This window comes from Oncorhynchus gorbuscha, linkage group LG15 (genome assembly GCF_021184085.1).
Source record: "Oncorhynchus gorbuscha isolate QuinsamMale2020 ecotype Even-year linkage group LG15, OgorEven_v1.0, whole genome shotgun sequence".
NCBI lineage: Eukaryota > Metazoa > Chordata > Actinopteri > Salmoniformes > Salmonidae > Oncorhynchus > Oncorhynchus gorbuscha.
The window spans coordinates 17,733,211-17,758,114 of NC_060187.1; the positions used below are offsets into that span (position 1 = coordinate 17,733,211).

The 24,904-nt window shown below is 42.6% G+C and overlaps 3 protein-coding genes across 5 annotated transcripts in view; 1 reads left to right on the forward strand and 2 right to left on the reverse strand.

Moving 5' to 3' along the window:
• fam102bb (family with sequence similarity 102 member Bb) overlaps positions 1 to 10,147 on the reverse strand; it is a 28,154-nt gene extending 18,007 nt beyond the window's left edge. For both annotated transcript variants that reach the window (XM_046300276.1, XM_046300275.1), the window contains exons 1-2: positions 9,894 to 10,147; positions 6 to 126 (exon numbers count right to left, since the gene is read on the reverse strand). In XM_046300276.1, the coding sequence (XP_046156232.1) occupies positions 6 to 126; positions 9,894 to 10,039 (267 nt within the window). In that variant the 5' untranslated portion in view covers positions 10,040 to 10,147. The remainder of the gene's footprint in view (positions 1 to 5; positions 127 to 9,893) is intronic.
• A 1,281-nt stretch (positions 10,148 to 11,428) lies between these two features.
• LOC123996678 (calcium-binding mitochondrial carrier protein SCaMC-1) lies at positions 11,429 to 23,349 on the forward strand. Its single transcript, XM_046300277.1, has 10 exons — positions 11,429 to 11,749; positions 13,144 to 13,270; positions 13,382 to 13,469; positions 14,385 to 14,496; positions 19,401 to 19,559; positions 19,834 to 19,986; positions 20,182 to 20,289; positions 20,475 to 20,642; positions 20,884 to 21,034; positions 22,460 to 23,349. Exons 1-10 carry the CDS (start codon positions 11,570 to 11,572, stop codon positions 22,639 to 22,641), a joined length of 1,428 nt encoding a protein of 475 aa, XP_046156233.1. The 5' UTR covers positions 11,429 to 11,569; the 3' UTR covers positions 22,642 to 23,349.
• On the reverse strand, positions 23,316 to 24,878 carry LOC123996680 (transmembrane protein 69-like). Of its 2 annotated transcripts, none has more exons than XM_046300282.1 (3): positions 24,634 to 24,878; positions 24,505 to 24,554; positions 23,316 to 24,400 (listed from the first exon to the last, which is right to left on the reverse strand). In XM_046300282.1, the coding sequence occupies exons 2-3, from the start codon at positions 24,547 to 24,549 to the stop codon at positions 23,699 to 23,701; spliced, it is 747 nt and encodes a 248-aa protein (XP_046156238.1). In that variant the 5' UTR covers positions 24,550 to 24,554; positions 24,634 to 24,878; the 3' UTR covers positions 23,316 to 23,698. The 2 variants fall into 2 exon arrangements, with proteins under 2 accessions (XP_046156238.1, XP_046156237.1); XM_046300281.1 differs by having other exon boundaries at positions 23,316 to 24,403; positions 24,634 to 24,875.
• Between the last annotated feature and the right edge of the window lie 26 nt (positions 24,879 to 24,904).

A 24,904-nucleotide genomic window follows, 5' to 3' on the forward strand; every position in this document is an offset into this window, starting at 1 on the left:
CATACCTTCCTGACAGACACGCGGCACACACAGGGGTCAAGCACGCCCGTCCCAGCGGTGGCACTCATCTTACAGGGGAAGGAGAACCTCTTCTTCCAGCGTACACAGTTAGCATGGACCGGCTCCCTGTAGGAGAAATACAGAAATGGTCACATATTGATACACAACATCAGCACCAATCGCATGGCATAGGTGATAGTATCACACACTGTCTGAAAGCGAGGCTAACCAACTGGAAACATGGGACGGTCCAACTAAGGACATGGGTCAGCTTGACAATCCAGAGGGATAGATTTATCTTAGAGGCTGACTGTCGTGGCAACATAATGGAAACATTATGATCATTAAACATGGGCCTAATAGGTTATTGATTACGGATTCTCACTAGAACCCATCCAGGCATGTTAAATGGAGACCAACTGTAGAGGATTTAACCATGTGGTTCGCAGAAACACTTGATAGTCCATTGAAATTGATTATTGTCCTGTTTCAATCATGTCATTTTACTAAACCCTGCTCAGCATAGGCCTAAGTGTTGAGAAAGTGGTAGGAGGGGAAGAGATTGAAAGAGAGTGTGTAGGGGGTCGTATTCCAGTTCTTCAGATAGCTCTTCTTCCTCTGGCATCCTCTCTGACTTCACCCACTCAATGTTCTCACCATCATTTCCCTTCTGTCCAATCCCCCTGATCTAAATGGACCAATACTTACAACTCACACCTCTCCTCTATAGTGAACAACTGATGACGTCGTTGAAAATAAAATGTAAATGAATAATCCTTACAACCTGACATCTTGTGAAAAAAACCTCCTTACATAAAACCTCCAACAGGGAACTCCTCATCCAGCGGAGTATTCCACTCCCCATACACCTCAGGCTGAGCTCAGGGTTCTAACTAACTACATTTAACATTTACATTTAAGTCATTTAGCAGACGCTCTTATCCAGAGCGACTTAGACGATTAGCTGTAACCTACTCCTTTAATCCAATAACAGGGTGTGACCAGTGTGCACATTACAGGGGTGGGTTGGGGGGGGGGGGGGGGGTATTTAATTCTATTTGTTAAAATGCAATTTTGTACAGCTGCATTAGTACTATGAAAACAAAAGCTTATTCCAAATTAAACAAACAGCCTCGCCTCTCTGACAGTTGGTTCAGGTTCTTTCAATCGCATTAATCTCTCTACGCCGCCTGTCTTGAGCTTTCGCTAACAAACGTTAAACATTGTATCGACTTGGTCCAGCCCGCTAGCGAACTTGCAACATTGTTTCAACTGGTCCCTCAGTTTCCTGTGGCGATGAGCTCCGGACAGATACTGCCGTATTTGCTTCCGTATTTCAGCCCATTTTCAGATGTCCCGTCATTTTAGGTCATTTCCACGTAAAAGGACCCATGAGAACTAACATGGGAAATTCATAGGAGCATGTCAAATTGGGTGTCAAATGAAAGCTAAGAGTCTATATTTGTTTTAATGAAGGCAGATACAGTGCCTTCGGAATGTATTCAGACCCCTTGACTTTTACCACATTTTGTTACATTAGCCTTATTCTAAAATGGATTAAATAAAATAAAAAACTCAGCCATCTACACACAACACCCCATAACGACAAAGCAAAAACTGACATTTTTACAAAACTTTTACAAATAAAACACTGAAATAACTTATTTACATAAGTATTCAGACCCTTTGCTAGGAGACTCAAAAGGAGTTCAGGTGCATCCTGTTTCCATTGATCATCCTTGAGATGTTTCTACAACTTGATTGGAGTCCACCTGTGGTACATTCAATTGATTCAACATGATTTGGAAATGCACACACCTGTCTATATAAGATCCCATATTTGACAGTGCAAGTCAGAGCCAAAACCAAGCCATGAGGTAGAAGGAATTATCTGTAGAGCTCAGAGACAAGATTGTGTCGGGGGCACAGATCTGGGGAAGGGTACCAAAACATTTCTGCAGAATTTAAGTTCCCCCAAGAACACAGTGGCCTTCATTATTCCTAAATGGAAAATGTTTGGAACCACCAAGACTCTTCCAAGGCTGGCCACCTGGCCAAACTGAGCAATCGGGGGAGAAGAGCCTTGGTCAGGGAGGTGATCAATACCAGATGTTCACACTGACAGAGCTCTTGAGTTCCTCTGTAGAGATGGGAGAACCTTCCAGAAGGACAACCATCTCTGCAGCACTCGACCAATCAGGCCTTTATGGTAGAGTGACTGAAACCACTCCTAAGTAAAAGGCACGACAGCCAGCTTGGAATTTTCCAAATGGTACGTAAAGACTCTCAGATCATGAGAAACTAGATTCTCTGGTCTGATGAAACTAAGATTGATATCGTTGACCTGAATGGCAAGCGTCACTTCTGGAGGAGCCCAGGCACCATCCCTACGGTGAAGCATAGTGGTGGCAACATCATTCTGTGGGGGTGTTTTTCAGCGGCAGGGACTGGGAGACTAGTCAGGATTGAGGGAAAGATGAACAGAGAAAATGCAGAGATCCTTGATGAAAACCTGCTCCAGAGTGCTCAGGACCTCAGACTGAGGCGAAGGTTCACCTTCGGTCAGGAAAACAACCCTAAGCACACAGCCAAGACAATGCCGGTGTGGCTTCGGGACAAGTCTCTGAATGTCCTTGAGTGGCTTGGAGAGACCTGAAAATAGCTGTGCAGCAACGCTCCCCATCCAACATGAGAGATTGAGAGGATCTGCAGAAAAGAATGGGAGAAACTCCCCAAATACAGGTGTGCCAAGCTTGTAGCGTCATACCCAAGAAGACTCGATGCAGTAATAGCTACCAAAGTTGCTTCAACAAAGTACTGAGTAAAGGGTCTGAATACTTATTTAAATGTGATATTTCCCCCAAAATATTTTTTTTTAATAAATGAGCAAACATTTCTAAAATCCTGTTTTTGCTTTGTCATTCATTATAGGGTAAGTGGAGACAAACTGAGGGAGATTTTAATTCGGGCTACAAGAGTGTAGGCCTAATGACAACCGCCTAATGACAACCGCCGAATGACATCACACTTGTTGGTAACACGTCTCTTTCCCTTCAAACAGCAGGTGCACAGTGCACTGTTTGGATGCTGGAATTCTTTTAGGAGTGGTAGAATGTGTGCAGGTAGCCTACTTTTTGAAGTGATTCATTTGGCTATTAGACGAAAACATTGTTTACCATTAAAATATGTCTTTACTATTAAGCCCATTTTTAAATAAATCTCTCAAATAGGAAGTCTTGTGAATGATTTATTTTGTTCACTGAGTCAGTGGCATTATCCGGGGTCCGGGTATCGCCGGAGAAAACTTTGCTACATTGTTTATTTTCTATTCTTCTTTACAGCAACTTCATGAACTTTGGTAACCATAGAGACCTAATAAAACTGGGCGCCAGGGATTTCTGTCTGGCAGACAATGCAGAAGGAATGACACGCCAAGAGAAGGAAAGCAAGGCAGAGAGAAAATCTTTCCCCTACAAGGGACCCAGGATGAATCATAGATCTGGTTCTTCTCCCAGCAACAAAACACATTCTACTTAGATTATTTTTCATATTTAAAAAAAAATCTCATTAACTTGTTATTTTCAATGAGAAACACCAAAAGCACTGAGAACTGTTCTTTGTTTAAAAATACCAGCCTGTAGAATGGTGCATTGTGGTTGTTCCCTCACAGAACTAACAGAGAAGGCATTTGTCTTTCACATGATTTATTTCCTTGGAAATAATCTCACAGGGAATCATATCCACTGGCACTTACTGTAGGATACATTACAGTAGAGCATTAGTTTATAATGTATCCCTTTATCCTCCAGTATAAACTATGGCCTAGTAAAAGGCCTATCCATGTCAATTGATTGAGCTGTAAATATTGGACTATAAATTGTGCCTTCCTGTATTATACTTATGCTAACATGTTTATTATATTTTTTATTTTATTTATTTAACCTTTATTTAACTAGGGAAGTCTGTTTAGAACAAATTCTTATTTACAATGACGGCCTACCAAAAGGCCTCCTGCGGGACAGGGGCTGAGCTTATTATTTTTATTAATGTAATATAAATATAGGACAACACACACGTCGACAAGAGAGACAACACTACATAAAGAGAGACCTAAGACAACAACAACAAAGCAAGGCAGCAACCCAAGACAACAACATGGTAGCAGCACAAAACTTGGTACAAACATTATTGGGCACAGACAACAGCACAAAGGGCAAGAAGGTAGAGACAACAATACATTATGCAAAGCAGCAACAACTGTCAGTAAGAGTGTCCATGATTGAGTCTTTGAATAAAGAGAATGAGATAAAACTAACAGAATGTGATTGGCAGAACAGATATTGTATGTGGAGGATGAGGGTTGTGGTAGATATGTCAGATAGGGGGGAGTGAGGACTAAGGACTAAGAGGGTTTTATAAATAAGCATCAACCAGTGGGTCTTGCCACGGGTATAAAGAGATGACCAGTTTACAGAGGAGTATAGAGTGCAGTGATGTGTCCTATAAGGAGCATTGGTGGCAAATCTGATGGCCGAATGGTAAAGAACATCTAGCCGCTCGAGAACACCCTTAATTGCTGATCTATAAATTATGTCTCTGTAATCTAGCATTGATTGGATGGTCATCTGAATCATGGTTAGTTGCTGAATCAGCTTCAATAAATAGTAGGAGGCCCCAGTGCACAACTGAGCAAGAGGACAAGTACATTCGAGTGTCTAGTTCAATTAACAGATGCCTCACAAGTCCTCAACTGGCAGCGTCATTAAATAGGACCCGCAAAACACCAGTCTCAACGTCAACAGTGAAGAGGCGACACCGGAATGCTGGCCTTCGTGGCAGAGTTGCAAAGAAAAAGCCATATCTCAGACTGGCCAATAAAAAGAAAAGATTAAGATGGGAAAAGGACACTGGACAGAGGAACTCTTTATTTTTCCCACCTTTATTTAACCAGGTAGGACAGTTGAGAACAAGATCTCATTTACAGCTGCGACCTGGCCAAGATAAAGCAAACCAGTGCGGCAAAAACAAGTTATACATGGGATAAACAAACGTACAGCCAATAACACAATAGAAAAATCTGTATACAGTGTGTGCAAATGAAGTAAGGAGGAAAGGCAATAAATAGGCCAATAGTGGCAAAGTAATTACAATTTACACTGGAGTGATATGTGCAGATGAGGATGTGCATGTAGAAATACTGGTGTGCAAAAGAGCAGAAAAACAAAAACAAATATGGGGATGAGGTAGGTAGTTGGTTGGATGGGCTATTTACAGATGGGCTGTGTACAGCTGCAGCGATTGGTAAGCTGCTCAGATAGCTGATTCTTAAAGTTAGTGGGGGAAATATAAGTCTCCTACTTCAGTGATTTTTGCAATTCGTTCCAGTCATTGGCAGCAGAGAACTGGAAGGAAAAGTGGCCAAAGGAGGTGTTGGCTTTGGGGATGGCCAGTGAAATATACCTGCTGGGGAGCGTGCTACAGGTGGGTGTTGCTATGGTGACCAGCGAGCTGAGATAAGGCAGAGCTTTATCTAGCAAAGACTTATAGATGACCTGGAGCCAGTGGGTTTGCCGACGAATATGTAGCGAGGACCAGCCAACAAGAGCATACAGGTCGCAGTGGTGGGTTGTATACAGTGGGGCAAAAAAGTATTTAGTCAGCCACCAATTGTGCAAGTTCTCCCACTTAAAAAGATGAGAGAGGCCTGTAATTTTCATCATAGGTACACTTCAACTATGACAGACAAAATGAAAAAACAAAAATCCAGAAAATCACATTGTAGGATTTTGGTGGCTGACTAAATACTTTTTTTGCCCCACTGTATGAGGCTTTGGTGACAAAACGGATGGCACTGTGATACACTGCATCCAATTGGCTGAGTAGAGTGTTGGAGGCTATTTTGTGAATGACATCGCCAAAGTCAAGGAACGGTAGGATAGTCAGTTTTACAAGGGTATGTTTGGCAGCATGAGTGAAGGAGTAGGAAGCAAAATAGGAAGCCGATTCTAGATTTAACTTTGGATTGGAGATGCGTGAGCCTGGAAGGAGAGTTTACAGTCGAGCCAGACCTAGGTATTTAAAGTTGTCCACCTATTCTAAGTCTAACTCTGCTTAGAAGGCCAGCATCCCGGAGTCGCCTCTTCACTGTTGATGTTGAGACTGGTGTTTTGCGGGTACTATTTAATGAAGCTGCCAGTTGTGGACTTGTGAGGTGTCTGTTTCTCAAACTAGACACTAATGTACTTGTCCTCTTGCTCAGTTGTGCACCGGGGCCTCCCACTCCTCTTTCTATTCTGGTTAGCGCCAGTTTGGGCTGTTCTGTGAAGAGAGTAGTACACAGAGTTGTACGAGATATTCAGTTTCTTGGCAATTTCTTGCATGGAACAGCCTTAATTTCTCAGAACAAGAATAGACTGACGAGTTTCAGAAGAAAGTTGTTTGTTTCTGGCGATTTTGAGCCTGTAATCGAACCTACAAATGCTGATGCTCCAGATAATCAACTAGTCTAAAGGCCAGTTTTATTGCTTTTTTAATCAGACCAACAGTTTTCAGCTGTGCTAACATATTTGCAAAATGGTTTTCTAATGATCAATTATCCTTTTAAAATGTTAAACTTGGATTAGATTAACACAACGTGCCATGTGAACACAGGAGTGATGGTTGCTGATAACGGGCCTCTGTATGCCTCTGTATGTAGATATTCCATTAAAAAATCTGCCGTTTCCAGCTACAATAGTCATTTACAACATTAACAATGTCTACACTATTTCTGATCAATTTGATGTTATTTTAATGGACACATTTTTTAGCTTTTCTTTCAAAAACAAGGACATTTATAAGTGACTCCAAAATTTTGAACGGTAGTGAAATATATATATATATATATATATATATATATATATATATATATATATATATATATATATATATATATATATATGACAAAACACACATCACAACAAGAGAGACAAAATTACATAAAGAAAGACCTAAGACAACAACATAGCAAGGCAGCAACACAAGACAACACAGCATGGTCACTACATAACACGGTAGCAGCACAAAACATGGTACAAACATTATTGGGCACAGACAACAGCACAAAGTGCAATAAGGTGGAGACAACAATACATCACGCAAAGCAGCCACAACTATTATCAGTCCATGATTGAGTCTTTGAACGAAGAGATAAAACTGTTGCAGCTCGTTCCAGTCTTTGGTCCCCTAAAATGGGGGGAGACAACGTACAAAAAGTCCTTTCTAAACCGTTTTTATTTAACTAAGCAAGTCTCTTATCATTTCAAATCCAAAGTGCTGGAGTACAGAGCCAAAACAACAAACTTGTCACTGTCACAATACTCACTGTATCTATAAGATATTTTCTAATTTCTCTCCCTCGTGAAGAGAGGGGATAATGATAGTTCCAGAAGTAACAAGTAATGGTAGACATACCAATTAGTTATATACAATGGGAAATCAGTAGTCACAAACCACAGTTGGGTCACCTGCTACTGTCCTCCCTTCCACTGGCATACTGTTACATTCAGCTCATAACTGTTTCTTTGTCTTTCTGTTGTCTGGTGGTCAAACCAAGAGTGTTAAAACAGTCTGGACAACCACTCCCTTCTCTCTCTTTCTCTTGCTCTGCCTCTCTCTCCAGTTAATGTCACCTCTCCCAGCTCTTACTGACACCTACCATGAGCCCCCCTCTCCTCCCATTTACTGTAACTAGCAACCACTGAGCACCGACCGACACCGGACATCGATGGACGTTGAAAAGTAGTTGAAATTCGGTCAGTCCACCCTGGCCTTCATGTTAACGTCCACAGACAGACCGGACTGGACCAAATCTGAACGCATCATAGACATACGTTTCAGTTTGGATAGTACAGTAGTACATTAAAGAAAATCAGTGTATTGTACTGTGATGTCCAAACTTGTGAAATGTGAAGATGGCATTTATAGCCATAATTATGCATTTCTGTGTAGTAATTCCATTACCAGGTATAAAACCACTACACCTACGGGTAGTTGAATAACTAAAAGAGATTTTTTTCAAACTCAAGGTGCCATGTCATAGCTGACAGCCCATTCTTTCTGCAGGCATCTTTGCATCTTAATCCGGAGCCCCTATTTATTTATAGCCACTATGCTGCATCAGTTGGGCTACAGGTGATCATTTTTATTGCTAATAGCATACCTAATAATATGGACCATGCGCAAGCTATATGCAAGGTCCAATATGTTAAAATATTTTTTACTAATAGTTTTACAAATATGTTATTGGGCTCATTTCTGGATGAGGAAATTACATTTTAGATGGTGTCATAATTTTCTATTAATTTTGGAGTAGAATGTCCTTTTAAAAAGTCACCAGAACTGAGCATCTCAATCCTTCTACATAGAAATTCTCCGGAGGGGACCCCAGATGCGGAAAACCAAAGGTATCAACCCCTTTTCCCCCCAAATGCTACAAATTATTATAGAGAAAACACTGTGGCACTGACAGACTCATAAATATCCATTACTGAGGCCATTACAGAAGCACCCGCACACTGAAGGAATCAGTGATTGCATCAGAGGGGCTGGCATGGTGTGGTCTGGCTTATTCACAGTGAAAGGAACCCAAACAGACAGAAACACAGAGGCTCTATTCATACACAGGCCTACCACTCAGTCAGAGGAAGTTTTTACCAGATTAAGAGAAGGATTTGCCAAAGGCAAATCATTTAGAAATTAAAGTATCAAGCTTGCACAAAACCCCTGCATAGGCTAAGCTCCATCTCACGTCTGCAAATCTGACAAGCTTATCCGGGCCTGGGGACGTGTGCAGAGCTACGGACAGGCTCCAGATGTTGGGTAGGCTAACCTGACCCGAGCCAGCCAGTTTCAGACGCCCAGACTCAGTCCCTGTATCCTGCCTTGCACAAAGAGATGCAGCATCACGACCATGAATCAGGAAGAAGCTGCGGTCACATCACTGCTGAATGGATGGCACTGTGAAATCTAAGAATCGTGTCAATCAATGGAAAGAGGAAGCAACAAAAGTTTAGGAAAAAGTATGATGTCATAGTGAATACTGGAGGCTTGGATTGACAACGGCAAGCCACACTGACTCTGCTGAAGGATTGCTGTACATATTTAGCCTCCACACCACATTTCCTCTCTCCTCCTCAGGTATCAGGGTCATGTGGAGTTAAAGCTACAGTAGGAGATGGCTTTCAGAGAAAAGGGGATTAGCTACTTGATTAGCTAAACATGATGAAATCAAATACAATCCACTCTGTGAGATGAACTCAGACCATTTATTATAAAACCATTCGAGTGCACTGTGCACACTATGACACCTGTCAGTAGTTGTCACACGCTACTTCGAGGAGTAATTACACAGTAATAAGGGCACTATAATGTAAAGTGTTGCCTGTATTTATTTTTGATATATCACCCATTTACTGTGCCTGGACTTTGACCATGTCATGCACCATTGTAGTGTGATACTGACAATATTCTCAAATGTAAAATGGAACATGTTCCTACTTGTGACTCTCCACTCCATCATCCTCGCAGACAGACATCTATTGTGCATACTAACGACAGGGTTTAGCAGTACCTTCCTTGCTAGCTATACATGCCGATCCAACCTGGCATTGTTTACAGCCGAAGCTGTGCACCGATGTGATGGTGCTAGTCAGATGACGGTTGCTAGCCTGGCAGCCAGCTAACGTTATCTAGGTTACGGTAACAATGTTATACCCAGCGAACTAGCAATGTATGGCTATTGCCTAATATTGGAAATTCTGAACATAACAGATAACAGACACAGGTACAAGAAAATAAAACATTATCTAGCATTGAGTTGCTAGCTAGCTAGCAGTTAACGTTAGCATTCTTACCGAGACGACTCCTCGGAGAAACCACCATCAAGGAGTCGGACTTTACAAAACAGGACACCGTTGACAAAGGGGACAGAAGAGAGCTCATCCAGCTCGAAATCCACTTTAAACTTGAATTTCTTTTTCTTCATCATCATGAAATCCATAAACCGTTAGTTTAGCCTGATAATGTGTCTTTCTTCTATGGATGTCAGTCCTTTTTACACCCCCATAGCAGCAGCGATGATTGGTGAATGACAATATTCGTGCTACAGTCAGCCGCGGAGGAAGTCTTCGGGCTCGTTCCGGGTCACCTTTATTTATAAGGGACTGATGGTGCGTTCCAGGTCACCTACATTATAAGCGCTGCGGTCAATCTGTTTCTTTCTTTTGGTTAACTTGTTTGTTACTGTTTTTAAAGTTGGGATCTCTTCTGTTTCCATATTTTATTAACTCCCCAGCCAATAAGTGACATTAAAGAAAAAATGTAAAGAGGGAAAGAAGAGTGCATCCAGTCCTTAACAGTACAATGTATCGGTGTCTGAATGAAAAAGGCAGCAGTACTTTGTCACCATCTTGTGGCAAATGAGCGGACTTACACACACACACACACGCACGCACACACACACACACACACACACACACACACACACACACACACACACACACACACACACACACACACACACACACACACACACACACACACACACACACACACACACACACACACACACACACACACAGAGAGATAGAGAGAAACAGAGATGATTGGTTATATAAGTTATAAATACATTATGTAGCAGACAGTGAGTTACAGGGAGATCATATAATTTACAGACCATACTACACTGCATACTCAGCTGTCAGAGTTGGGCAGGGCAGAGAATCTATTCAGATGACTAACAGAAACGTGGTGATGGGTGGAGTAGGAGGGCTTATAAGGAGGGGAGAGACTGTAACCAAACTAATTTGTCTAACTTTCCTTCCTATTGAAATCTCTGTTGCACCAAAGATATGATAGGCTACGGTCGAGAAAACAGCATATCAATAGGCTTTACTGGGGAATCCACACGCTTCCAGATGGGTACAAAGCAGTAGGGAGTGGTGTATAGGCTCTGGGGAGACACACTGATAGAATAGACTAGGCTACTTGTTTACACTATAGGGTGTGTCCATCCAAAATGAAATGAGAGGAGGTCTCAAAACCCACCTTTTTTCCAGGCAGCTTACCCTGCCAGGATTTATTCTATCTGAAAGTAGTTATATAGTTGTTAACATAAATTATTGTTGATCAGTGAATGCTACTGAATTATGACACATATTTTATTGCGATTCGAGGCTGCAAATCGCGGAAGTCCTCTTGACACTCAAACCAAAGATGGTGGAAGAATGAAGATGGATCACTCAGGCCGTTTACCGTTGAAAAAAATGTCCGTTCCGGTCTGCTTAACGGGGTGGTTCTCCTTCTGACATCAATGCGATAGCAGCTGGGTCGGGTCCGCTTAGCTCATTGACAGTAATGTAACCAGAAAAAAATGCGGGAGTTAGATGTCTCGCTTCCTCTTCCGTCTCTGGCCAAACCACAGTTGGCAGTGGCACGCAATTGATCTTCCAGTTTTTCTCCGCGGTCTCCTGTATTCATTATCCTGTCGAGTTTTTCGAGTGAATCCTTTGAATTTTGGATAACTGCAACAATGTATCAAGTCGTAAGAAAACTCGTGTTTACAGATTCACATTGTGCCAGTGACGCTCAGAAGACTTATGAAGAATTATTTGAGAAATTAGATACCAACAAAGATGGAAAAGTGGATGTTGCAGAACTCAAAGAGGGCCTCTCTGCTTTGGGCATTGCTTTCGGGAAAGGAGACGCGCAAGTAAATAGCGCTTTACATGTGAACAGATAGACTGTCTATATGACAAAAAATGTGTTATTTTAGTGTCACAATGACATTATTGTGTAGAGCAATTTATAGATTTACACAATATGGTGGTTGTAGCCCCTCCCATTGGCAAATCGAGTTGACAGATGCCAAGGAAATATATGAAAAAAACGTGTTATTTTAGTGTCACAATGACATTATTGTGTAGAGCAAGTTATAGATCTACACAAGATGAAGGTTGTGGCCCCTCCCATTGGCAAATAGTGTTGGCAGATGGATTTTAACCAGTGACAAGGGATAGGTTTGACTTACTAAGCTATACAAAATTAAATGTTTTCTAATCTATTATTTGTTTGTCATTTAGCAGACACTCTTATCCAGAGCAACTTACAGGAGCAATTAGTGTTAAGTGCCTTGCTCAAGGGCACATCGACAGATACTCTAACCACTGGGGCAGCAGGTAGCTTAGGTGAAGTTCTGCATATCTTGCAGTACTTCACCTCTCTTTAAAGGATTACCATTAAACAATCCATTCACTGTATTACACGTATCCTATATCATAAAGAGAGTGTATTGCACATGGGCATCCCATGTCATCATTTCCCTAGATATGACTGAGGATGTTGGTTCTTGATAAGACTCAGTATCTTAACATTTCCATATTTATTTCCATATACATATAGATAACACCTGGATCTGTCATATAGTACCGGGTAGCCTACTGTGCCATCTGAAAGCTGCAAGAATAGGGCATCATTAGAGATAATTTTGCCTGTAGCTTCAAAAGTTGAAACAGGAAAGGCAAGGTTTTATTGTTGCGGTGCCACTAAGGATAAGGACACACCTTTTAGAGGTAAAATATGGCATTCCTGCGTTCCTTAGTTTTCTCCCAGTCACAGCCTTATGACTTTTCATTTATCTGTTTGCACAGAAAAGTGAAAGGCAACTTAACCCAAACCCTAAAACATTCATCCACGAAGGTCAGCATCAGCTCATCCTTGATACTTATAATGATATGAATCTATCCCCTGTTGTATGGAAGTTGAGTTGACATATAGATTAGATCATTTTAAAGTCAGGTAGCCCATCCCTGAGTGAGGCAACACACCAATGCACTTTGACCCCATTATATTGATTTGGTCTTACAGTCTACAGTACAGCATCCCTGTAAATTCAATGAATCCTCAGTGTTCTCTATAAAGAAAACAGTAGGTGGCACAATAGTCCACCTAAAGGTTGAACAGCCAGCTGCCGCTCTCCAGTGAAAGTATTTCATGTAAGGGTTTTGGAGAGATTATACAATTATTATTTCAAGCTAGGAATGTCTACACTAAGAAAATGTACAATGGGGGTGGTTTGTAAATGTGTTTTTGTTTTATTATTCCCAGAAAATAGTTTCATCTGGAGACCAGGACAACGACGAGGGTCTTGATATCAATGAGTTCTCCAAGTACCTGAAGGATCATGAGAAGAAACTGCTGCTGACGTTCAAGAGCCTGGATAAAAACAATGATGGTATAGTAGTCTAATCCCACTACAATATATCAATACTTAAAATACAGTCAATTATTTGATTCAATGTAAATTATTCAATATTTTATCTCATGGCATTGTTTTTTCCTACAGGACGCATTGACTACATGGAGATAAAGCAGTCCCTTGCCGACCTGGGGATGGACATCAGCAAGGAAGAGGCAGAGAAGATCCTTCAGACGTAGGCCCTCAGTCATATATCTCACTGTCTGGTGTCATGGTGGCATCAGCTGTTAAACAACCCACATTGGGCATATATTTACTTTGAGGATACAGTACATAAACTCCCGCATGTTATCTGAGCTTACTCTGTGGTTGTTCTGTCATTAAATGTTTATGTTGGGCCTGGCACTTTCACTATCCTCTGCTTGTGGTGGGTGGGGACCTCTGCATGGCTGCATTCTAGCCCAGCTAAGCCCTCCTGCAGTGGAGCTGATAACATTAATACAGCCGCTGACTGGGGATGAGAGTGGATGATAAACACCTAGAATGAAAACCAGGAAGTGCCATTACATTGATGTGTAGTTTCTAGCCTGTGTTGATAGCATACATATTATATTCTTTAAATATATTATAGTTGAGTTAGAAGAGTTACTACAGGACAGGGAATGACAGACAGTGTTAATTTCCATAAACAAAGCACTCAGATGGACTGACTCACTTTTTGTCTAACAAATACTGGAGAGATAAGTGGAGAGAGAGATGAAGCAAGATAGAAGAGATATAGAAATAGACAGGGAGAGCAGATCTCCAGTAAAGTACAGCATGGCTCAGTAATCTCCTTTACTTATTGATTACTGTCGCTGCTGTCTGCTCTCAGTGGAAGGGCAGCCGTGAACTTGTCAGGAGTTAAACCAGGTTGGGATTTGAGATGGCAGCTGAGAAATATCAGTGTCATTTTCTATCCTAAATCCACTAGTTGTTTTGCAGTCTGCAAAATAAATAAAAATGTTCACTCTCATTACACTTTGTTGGAGTTAATCCAAAATACACCACCAATACTTGAATGTCCTCTATTTGCTGCACCATTATAGTTATTTTGCCCCATTGTACAGACTCAATGACAGTGTCACCCTTCTGTCTCTCTGTGCTGCAGCATTGATGTAGATGGAACCATGACTGTGGACTGGAATGAATGGAGGGAACACTTCCTCTTCAACACCGCCACCAACCTGCAGGACATTATCCGCTATTGGAAGCACTCAACAGTGAGTGAGTGAGTGAGTGAGAGAGAGAGAGAGAGAGAGATATATTGCATGTTTGTGTGACTGAGTTTGTTTGTCTGTGTTTGGGAGTGTGTACTTGCTGAGTTATCCTACACATCTCTACAACCTGATACATCGGAGTTAACAGTAGGGCCGCTTTCAAGGAACGGGACATGGACGCTTGCAAGAAAACCAGCTACGACCTCCGACGAGCCATTCAAACATGGAAAAGGTCAATATATAGGACTTAGAATTATACTTCACCGGCTCGGATGCTGTTCGGATGTGTCAGGGTTTGCAGACAATTACGAAGGGAAATGAAGCCGTGAGTTGCCCAGTGAAGCTAACCTCCCAGACGAGCTTGAATGCCTTCTATGCTCGCATCGAGGCAAACAACACTGAGCCAGGCATGGGAGCCCCTGCTGTCCCAGACGACTGTTTGATCTTGCTCTCCATGGCCGATGTGAGTACGAATTTTAAACGGTTAACACTCGCAAGGCCGCTGGGCCAGACAGAATATCAGGGTGCATTCTCAGAGCATGCCCAGACCAGCTGGCAAGTGTTTTCACAGACATTTTCAACATCTCCTTGTACCAATCTGTAATTCCAACATGTTTCAAGCAAGACCACCAAGAACTCAAAGGTAACCTGCCTAAACCACTATCGTCCCGTAGCACTCACATCTGTACCCATGAAATGCTTTGAAAGACTGTTCATGGCACACATCAACACCATCAACCCAGACACCCTGGGCCCACTCTAATTTGCATGCCGCCCCAACAGATCCACAGATGACACAATCTCTATGCACTCCACACTGCTCTCTCCCACCTGGACAATAGGAATACCTATGTGAGAATGCTGTTCATTAACTACAGCTCAGTGTTCAACACAACAGTCCCCTCCAAGCTCATTACCAAGCTTCAACACATCCCTCTGCAACTAGATCCTGAACTTTCTGACGGGCCGCCCCCAGGTGATGAGGGTAGGGAACAGCACATCAGCCATGCTGACCCTCAACACGGGGCCCCCTCAGGGGTGTGTACTTAGTCCCCTCCTGTACACCCTTATTAAGTTTGCTGATGACACAAAGGTGGTAGTCCTACAGGGACGAGGTCAGAGGCCTGGCAGTGTGGTGCCAGGACAACAACCTCTCCCTCAACGTTAGCAAGACAAAGGAGCTGATCGTGGACTACAGGAAACATCAGTGGGGCTGTACTGGAGCAGGTCGAGAGCTTCAAGTTCCACGGTGTCCACATCACTAAAGACTTAACATGGTCTTCTCACACCAGCTCAGTCGTGAAGAAGCCGCGACAGTGCCTCTTCCCCTTCAGAAGGTTGAAAAGATTTGGCATGGCCCCTCAGATCCTTAAACAGTTCTATAGCAGCATCTTGACCCGACTGCATCACCGCTTGGTATGACAACTGCACCGCCCTTGATCGCAAGATGCTACAGAGGGTGGTGTGGATGGCCCAGTACATCATTGGGGCCGAGCTCCCTGCCATCCAGGACCTCTATACTAGCCGGTAAATTGTCAAAGACCCCAACCACCCTAGCCATAGACTGTTCTCTTTGCTACCGCACGGCAAGCGGTACCGGAGCGCCAAGTGTGGGACAAAAAGGCACCTGAACAGCTTCTACCCCCAAGCCAAAAGACTGCTGAACAGTTAATCAAATGCCTACCTGGACTATTTGCCTTGACCCTTTTTTTGCACTGACTCTCTTACACTGACTCTAATGTACAATCACTGGACTCTACCCACACAGTCAGACATGCTTACACTGACACTCCAACACACACACACACACACACACACACACACACACACACACACACACACACACACACACACACACACACACACACACACACACACACACACACACACACACACACACACACACACACACACACACACACACACACACACACAGACACACACACACACACACAAGACACACACACACACACACACACAAGACACTCACACACACACGCACGCACACAAAAGACACTCACACATGCATATTGACGCCACACACATACACACACTTTCAAACACTTCAAATACGCTGCTGCTACTCTGTTTATTACGTATCCTGATTACCTAGTCACTTTTACCCCTACCTACATGTACGTATTACCTCAACTACCTCATACCCTGGCACATTGACATGGTACCGGTACTCCTTGTATAAAGCCTTATTATTATTTATTGTGTTACAATTGTTCTATTTTTATTTGCTAACTTACTTACTTTTTAACTGCATTGCTGGGAAAGGGCTCGTAAGAACGCATTTCACGGTAAAGTCTACACCTGTTGTAGTCGGCAATTGACAAATGAGCTCAACTATATCACAATCACATATCAAAAGATTGGTGGTGACAATTTTGCACCTTGCGCACAAGCTCAACTTGTAACAAAAGGGTTAGGGTTAGGTTGAATACAGTAACTATTGTTGAAACAATGCTTCAACTGTCATTACATAAGGACAGTGCAATGCTGCGGTACCCTGTCTGCCCTTCACAACAGTTTGACAGACAGTAGAGGGAAGAGTTGTGAATTAGAGTTCCTTTCCTGCTGGTTCTGGAGAGGTCCCAGGACTTGTGTAATGACATGGTTCCTCTCTATGTCAATGGGATCAGACTGAGTCAATAGTCAATCAAGAAACAGGCAAAGGAGGGAGAGGAGGAGAGATAGAGGTGAAGTAATAGGCTTTGTCTTCTGTTTATACACTCATGTAGAGGGGAGGATTGTCTCCTGAATGAAAGACAGGCAGTGATGTGGAGGGAAGCAGCCAGTCGCAGTAGAGGAAGGAACAGTCAACAAACTGACAGGTCATGTGGCAGTGCAACCTGGGGGTGCAGTTTTTATTGCTGAACATTTTGATATCCTCATGTCCTACAACAGTGCTCTCCAAACCTGATCCTGGAGAGCTTTGGATCCTCTGCCCATTCATCCACCCAAGAGAGAGAGGTTGAATAAACCTGCATGACTTAGCTAAACTAGGCTACGGTAAGCTAATTTAAGGCTGTCCTAGGAGGGGATTAGCTTGTTAGTGGCTTGGGACGGTGTGGGGGGTAAGGAAGTCAATGTGATGTCAGTCTGGGCGGGATAGGACCATATTGTTGTTATTGGGGTGGAGGTAGGCTAAAGTACCACTGGGACGTTGACTGGCTGGCCCAGTACATACAACTGGCTATTGCATGGCTCCGAATCGACAGACCGACCAGTACCAGGATCAGTATCACGGCTCAGATTCGGGCTGGGGCGACATGGCACTGCTGCAGCATCCCAAAGAAAAGTGGTTCTATATTGATTTTGAGGATGATGGAAATATCTATGAGGTGGAGCTTGAGGTGGTAAGTTCCATAGAGATCCTATTAAATTACAAATTCTACGGTAAGGTCACTCCTCTGTTCTATCAGCTCAGGTGTCACAATGGACTTAAACTGAATTTAGACTTTGTTTTGTCCATGATAAAGTACATGTCTTTACCAACACTGAGCACTGAGGTGATCGTATTGGTCCTGGAAGTCAGTATGCACATAAATTGTTTTGGTTTGTTTATATTGTTGGTGGCAAATCTGTTGATTATGTTCATTACTGCATCCAGAGTTGTCTTCTAAGTTTTGTTTTCATTGTTGTATTGAAAATGGTGCATTGAATTTGCATTACATTGAAGGTGGTCATTTTTGTCCTAAAAAATTGGAGCCATCTGCTGTGACTTGATAATAACACAATTGTACCACAGTAATAATATACTGGTATGTAATTGTTGAAATGGGACATTTGTTTCCATTGTACCATATTGTTAAATGAGTGTTTTGCATTGTTGAGCTAACATGCTGTAATTGGTATCAGTGGTGTGCATGTAGACATACACATGAGACACACCATGTTACATAAAGTGAGAATTAGGCCAAGGTAAAACATCAAGGGTTCGGTAGGATTAGGTTCAAGGATGGCATGACATTATAATTGGTCAGGGTGTTTGGACAGTGCTGAGGGGTATACTACAAAGCTGGGTCAGTGATTTAGTTAGCTAACTTTCCTACATGTTCTCATTGTTTCAACATCCAAAATCACTTATCTAAGTTTAGGTTTTTACTGAACTGAAAAATCTATAGTTAGTTCTGGTTGTTCATCAAAGTTAGCTAAGTAATTGATTTGATCGTGCTAGAATACCCCTCTGGTCTTATGTCACAGGTCTTGGGAGGAGAAGGGTGAAGGGTTTGTTGCTGTGCAGTGCTGCAGTTGTGGGGTTCGGGTCTCTGGTGAAGGACAGACGTAATTAGTGAGTGGGACTTATAGATCTTGGTGAGATATTATCAAATAGGACCCATCTCCTTTACATGTTGGTCACCCTGATGATTTTGATGATGCTGCTCATAATTGAGCCTCCGTTGCCTCCTCATTCATAAAAAAATATTCATAATGTTATCAGCATTTGTTCTGCTTGACGCTCTTTCGATGTGGTGTTTCGCACTTTTCCGAAAAATGCGCTTTGCTACTCCCAGACCCACGTATATTTTAATTCGTTACTAGAATATTTCAGCACACTTTGAACCAAAATGGACCGAATCAAGTTTAGTATGGAGGTGCTGTTGTTGTCGGTCTAGAATTAAACCTTGTCCACGCCACGCGCTTCTATAGTTTTATGCATTCATATGCATTTATGCGATGCATAATTGCAATGTTGTTTAGGCTACTGGTAATTTATTTAACTTTAACTTTTTGTTCGAACGAACTACTTATTTATTCGACCTGGAAATCAATAGTATTGATTGGGGGTGCGTGTTTTCTTGCGTAAGAACACGCGTGTCAAGACTTTATTGGCTGCAAACTCAGTGTTTCTAAATGTTGGCTATATTCGTTAACAGTGTGCATGTGTATTGTGATAGGTTCTGGATATTGGGGACAGCCTCACCATCCCTGATGAGTTCACAGAGGAGGAGAAGACAACAGGTGTATGGTGGAAACAGTTGGCAGCTGGCGCCATGGCTGGGGCGGTCTCTCGTACAGGCACCGCCCCTCTGGACAGGATGAAGGTGTTCATGCAGGTATGTACTGTGGGCCTACATGCATAACTCTATTAAGCATATGTCCAAGAAATGTATTGTGTATGTCCTTCTTGGTAAAGTTAGATGCAGTATACAGTAAATGTCAGGACCATATCAAATAAATGTACCTTTGTTGTGATGTTTGGATGACATGGGGTGATCCTACCTGCAGGGATCCAATTACAGGGAGCTAAGGAGGGGGCCCCCACAATAATTTAAATATCAATGCCCCCCCTTCCCCGAACCCTGATTATCTGTGATTTCTTTTTCTCAGGTGCACGGCTCCAAGACCAATAAGATCAGTCTGGTGGGGGGCTTCAAGCAGATGATAAAGGAGGGGGGCGTCAGCTCCCTGTGGAGGGGCAACGGGACCAATGTCCTGAAAATCGCGCCTGAGACAGCCATCAAGTTCATGGCCTACGAACAGGTGAGAAACAATCAACCGCCACTCTTCGTTGTTTTTAAGACCTGTGGATCAGGTCTATTTCAAGTTACTTTTTTCTTATCTGGTTAACCATGTAACCGCAAGACCGGGCATTATGTCTACTGCAATTGTATTCTGTATGTATGTCTCTGGGCCATCAGCACAGTTTCACTTTGTTGGCTCTGTTCCTCTTGGCAGTATAAGAAGATGCTGTCGTCAGAGGGAGGGAAGGTCCAGACCCACGAGAGGTTCATTGCTGGGTCACTGGCCGGGGCCACGGCTCAGACGGCCATCTATCCCATGGAGGTGAGAGGATGCGAGGGGAATGGGATGGGAATGAAGTGGAGGGGAGTAGAGAGAAGGGAAGGATAGAGGAGATAAATAAATGGGGATTAACATGAGCAGGAAGGAGAGAGGAGGGGAGTGCAGAGAGAGAATATATTCTGTGTAGTTTTATAACCAGCTAAAGTCTCTCTGCTTTGTCCTTTTAGGTAATGAAGACTAGGCTTACGCTGAGGAAGACTGGACAGTACTCAGGAATGTTCGACTGTGCCAAGAAGATCCTGAAGAAGGAGGGCATGAAGGCCTTCTATAAGGGCTACGTTCCAAACATCCTGGGCATCATTCCATATGCTGGGATAGACCTGGCAGTGTACGAGGTGTGTCCAAACATTTCTAACTGGATAAAACAGTTTTTTAGGTTTTGGACAGGTCATTGGTATAGCCTGGTCCCAGATATATGTGTGCTGTTTTGTGTTGTACTTCTTTGGTTTTTGGTTATACAGCAAAAACCTTTGATGTTGACCCAGTTGTACCACTAAATGTAGGTGATTGTGATCTCTTGGCCTAATCATGATTCCTGACTCTCTTTGTGCTCTACTCTACCCCTTCTTACCTCAGAGTCTGAAGAATGCGTGGCTGGCCCGTTATGCCAAAGACACAGCCAACCCTGGGATCCTGGTGTTGTTGGCCTGTGGTACCATCTCCAGCACCTGTGGCCAGCTGGCCAGTTATCCCCTGGCTCTGATCCGAACCAGGATGCAGGCAGCAGGTAACCGTCCTATCTCAGAGATCACTCAAAACCCAAACCTGTGACTGTACAAAGTGTTAGAACACTGTCACATATTGAAACAGACTGGTCTTATAGACTAGATGTAACATAGTAAGGTAATTGGGAATACCTAGTCAGTTGTACAACTGAATGCATTCAACTGAAATGTGTCTTCTGCATTTAACCCAACCCATTGTCAGCTCTGGGATTCAATCCAGACACTGACACACCAACGCTCTTATGGTGTGGTTACATAAGAAAACGGTTACTTAAGACAAAAACAAAAGGAGGGTGGTTGGTTGGGGTGAATGGATGGATGGGTTTATAAGGCAAACGTCTAGCAACCCATAGGTTGAATGTCTGAATCTCATCATGGACATGTTTAGCATTTTAGCTAATTAGCAACTTACAAGTAAAAATACTTGTAGCTAATTTACAATTACTTAGCATGTTAGCTACCCTAACCTTTTAACCTAACAACTAACCTTAACCCGGCTAGGTGAATCAAACGAGTGTGCTCGCATACTCTCTTAAAAGACCTTCGCTTAAAAAAACAAGAACAAAGTGGCAATAGTACTGTTTGGCCATTTTAAGATGCCGTAGCCAGTATACACTTCCTCAAAATAGACAGAATAAATCTAAGATAACTCAAGAAATATGTCATTAATTTTGATGTTTTTGCTGAGATCTTAGTTGCCCAATTTTACATCTAAGACGTTTGGTGTATTATTTCTCAATGAAAAAATGTGCATGAAAACGAGTCGTCTCTCGTTGAATGACAAAGAATCCCTACATTTCACGGACAAAGTGGTGTACACTTCGGCTCCTGAACTTTGGCTGGCCTTGGGAATAAATGTTGTGTGCCCGAACAGCCCGAAAAATCCTTTACCTTAGTATAAAACATAAAAATGTCATCATAATATATGCAGAAACACTTCTGAACTGTTTCAGCTGGAAAGCGTGCGGACGTCTTAACACTAACCTCTAGCCTAGCTAACGTTAGCGTTAGCCACAGGAAATTGGAATTCATAACATATTGTACAAATTTAAATTCGGAACATATCATACGAATTGCAATTCGGAACATATAATGCGAAATATTTGATGGACATCCACAAATTAATACATACCATACGAAACATATCATACTAAATTGAGTGTCTCGGATTTATGTACAGAATAATAAAAAATTCTCAATCTGAGACCAGGTTGAAAGAAACACCAAATCCCACTCCGGTCTCAAACACGATGTATTATCATGGCCAAGATGACTGACTGAATTATATCCACGAAACCATAGTCTTCAAAATATATAACCTTAGCAATTACTCTTTACAATCTATAGAGGAAATGGTGTTGATCGATTCAAATTAGTCCATGGTAATACCAACTTAATTTCCTCCCTGCCTTTCCCTTTTCTCTCAGCATCCATCGAAGGCTCAGAGCAGGTGACCATGAACCATCTGGTGAAAAAGATCTTGGAGAAAGAAGGATTCTTTGGACTGTATCGTGGAATCCTGCCCAACTTCATGAAAGTCATCCCAGCTGTCAGTATCAGCTATGTGGTGTACGAGTACATGAGGACTGGGCTGGGCATCTCTAAGTGATGAGTGGTATTGTATTAGTGTGTGTGGGTTCGCATATGTGTGTCAGTTAGATTATTTGATACCATTTCCCTCCATATTTTCAGTGACATTTGTTGGGGTAAATTGCGAAATGCAAAAATACTGTTTACCTGTTCCACCAAAGCCTGGACTTAATCTAGTTGTTGCTAGGGTGTTAGTCCATTGTCCTGGGACCTTTTATTTTACAACCACGCACACAAACTTTCCAAGGCAGTCTGAATGGTCATTAGTCAAACACTATAGCGGTTTACGTATTTCAAGTTTACCCAAGCTTCCCATGTATACCCCATTACCAAAGAAAGATACAAAGGTCTTTTTACATGTTTCACCTGAGATGCACAAACCTTAGATAATGTTATTATTTTTACGTAACGCACTAGACACGGTCAGTTACTGGAGAAATAAAATAAAAAATATTCTGGCGGAATTAGGGTTGTGTTCTAAATTTGAGTGCCAGGGTGAAATAGAAGATGGCTCCTGTCTTGTTGGAAGGAGGAGTCATGCAAATTTTGTTTTGCACATCTTGGGTCCATGAAAAAGGAGTATGTGCCTTATTGTGTGATTTGTTCAGATCTCTGCATGGGACCTGTGGGCCTGTCCTTCCATCCAATTTGTCTTGCCTTTTTTCCAAAGTTTTGTTAAATTAAATACTCCTGTTTTACAATAAAAAAGTCAATATTTTAATACAAAGGTGTGCAGAGTCCGTTCTTTCAAGCCTTTCACACATTCATTCATTGTAGGCTGAGGCAGGCCACGCCGCCATTCCATTGTTTTATTATCTGCAATAATAATGCATGACACTGGCACACCACCACATGGATATACAGCAGATGTCTGAAACGTACCACCTGCTTGTTACAGTATTGCCAGAACCAGAGCCTAAAGGATACACATTTAGTATCAGTCAGCCATTTTTAAGTACCATAAATAAAACAAACAAACATATGCCATCACAAACACTCTTTACCATTTTATAGATCTTTCCATTCACACTTAAAGTATGTTCAATTACAATGTGTCTGTACTCTGTAGCATGAATTCATTGCTCTGAAAATATAATCTTCTCCGGGTAAACTCCCTTGAGAACCAGTGTGGCCACCAGTGAGAGGAAGGCCACCACCGACAGTATAGTACGCAGGGCTTTGAACCAGCTGGGGTAGGTGGGCAGCAGAGACAGGTCATAGTGTAGGGAGATGCCTAGCCCCATGATGACCATCATAGCTGCTGGGGTAATAGTGTCACTGAACAGCATGGCCAGCCAGGCTAACAGGGATGGAACCACGCTATTGGCCAGGTTGATCCAGTCTGGCTTGGCCGGGCTAGTCTCCGGGATGGCAAAGCCCCACCGCGCACCGCCCAGGAAAGACAAGATAGACGCTCCATAGGCCACCTGGGCGAAGGCCACTTCTGGCAGGTAGGTCTCGGTCACAGCCATGACGATCGGAGCAGCGATGAAAGGGATAAGGCTGGAGAGGCTCAGGTACAACGCTGGTTTGGGGCTCTTTCCCAGGTCTCTCATGTCATAACGGAGCAGGTCCAACTCTCTGGGTGGAGGCTCTGGTTGTTGTCGTTTCTTCAGCCTTGCAGCAGAGCTGTGGAAGTACTGTGTCCTCAATAGACCAACAGCATCACTTATTTTAGGGAGCAGCCTGGCCGAGGAGACCCTGCAGGGCCACAGGGGACAGGAACTATAAGAGGCATCAGAAACCCAGGCTGAGGCACCAGCAGACAGCCAGGACATCTGCTGTAGAGAGTCCCAATGCATCCATGGAAAGAGATTCAATAAGATGAGTAGATGGACATGACATGAAACAATGTTTAGTCTCCTCTTACAGGTAAACTCACCTTGTGAGCAGTAAGGATGGGTCTTCTAAATATACCAGCCAACATCTTATCTGAAAAAGTAGACAATGTTAATAGATATCCCAAAATCTGAATAGCATATGAATGTCTGAAATCTCTGCAGTAACCTGCCTGCCTGTTTAGCACGGAGTTGCTTGTGTAGAAAGTCATATACTGTTAATGTCTCATCAAAATCACTGCCTCTGCGCAGAGAACATCTCTATACTATCTCGGATTATTGTATTCTTGCTTGTTTTTCAAATCGGAATTAAATGTTGTTATAAATAAGTCAAAATCCGCTGTCCTTGATGTCAGACATACACCCTGCCGATTTGTGTGCGAACGTATATTTCTTCCGTCCGTACAGTGACCTATGAGAAGTCTGGTTCCACAACAGTTACCC

What these genes read in the sequence shown, in the direction of transcription:
- LOC123996678 (XM_046300277.1), top strand. Translation starts at nt 11,570, where the DNA reads ATGTATCAAGTCGTAAGAAAACTCGTGTTTACAGATTCACATTGTGCC. An exon ending in CCTGGATAAAAACAATGATG is followed by an intron (nt 13,271 to 13,381) that starts GTATAGTAGTCT and finishes TTTTTCCTACAG; the next exon opens with GACGCATTGACTACATGGAG. An exon ending in CGGCCATCTATCCCATGGAG is followed by an intron (nt 20,290 to 20,474) that starts GTGAGAGGATGC and finishes TTGTCCTTTTAG; the next exon opens with GTAATGAAGACTAGGCTTAC.
- LOC123996680 (XM_046300281.1), bottom strand. Translation starts at nt 24,549, where the DNA reads ATGTTGGCTGGTATATTTAGAAGACCCATCCTTACTGCTCACAAG. An exon ending in CCATCCTTACTGCTCACAAG is followed by an intron (nt 24,404 to 24,504) that starts GTGAGTTTACCT and finishes GACTCTCTACAG; the next exon opens with CAGATGTCCTGGCTGTCTGC.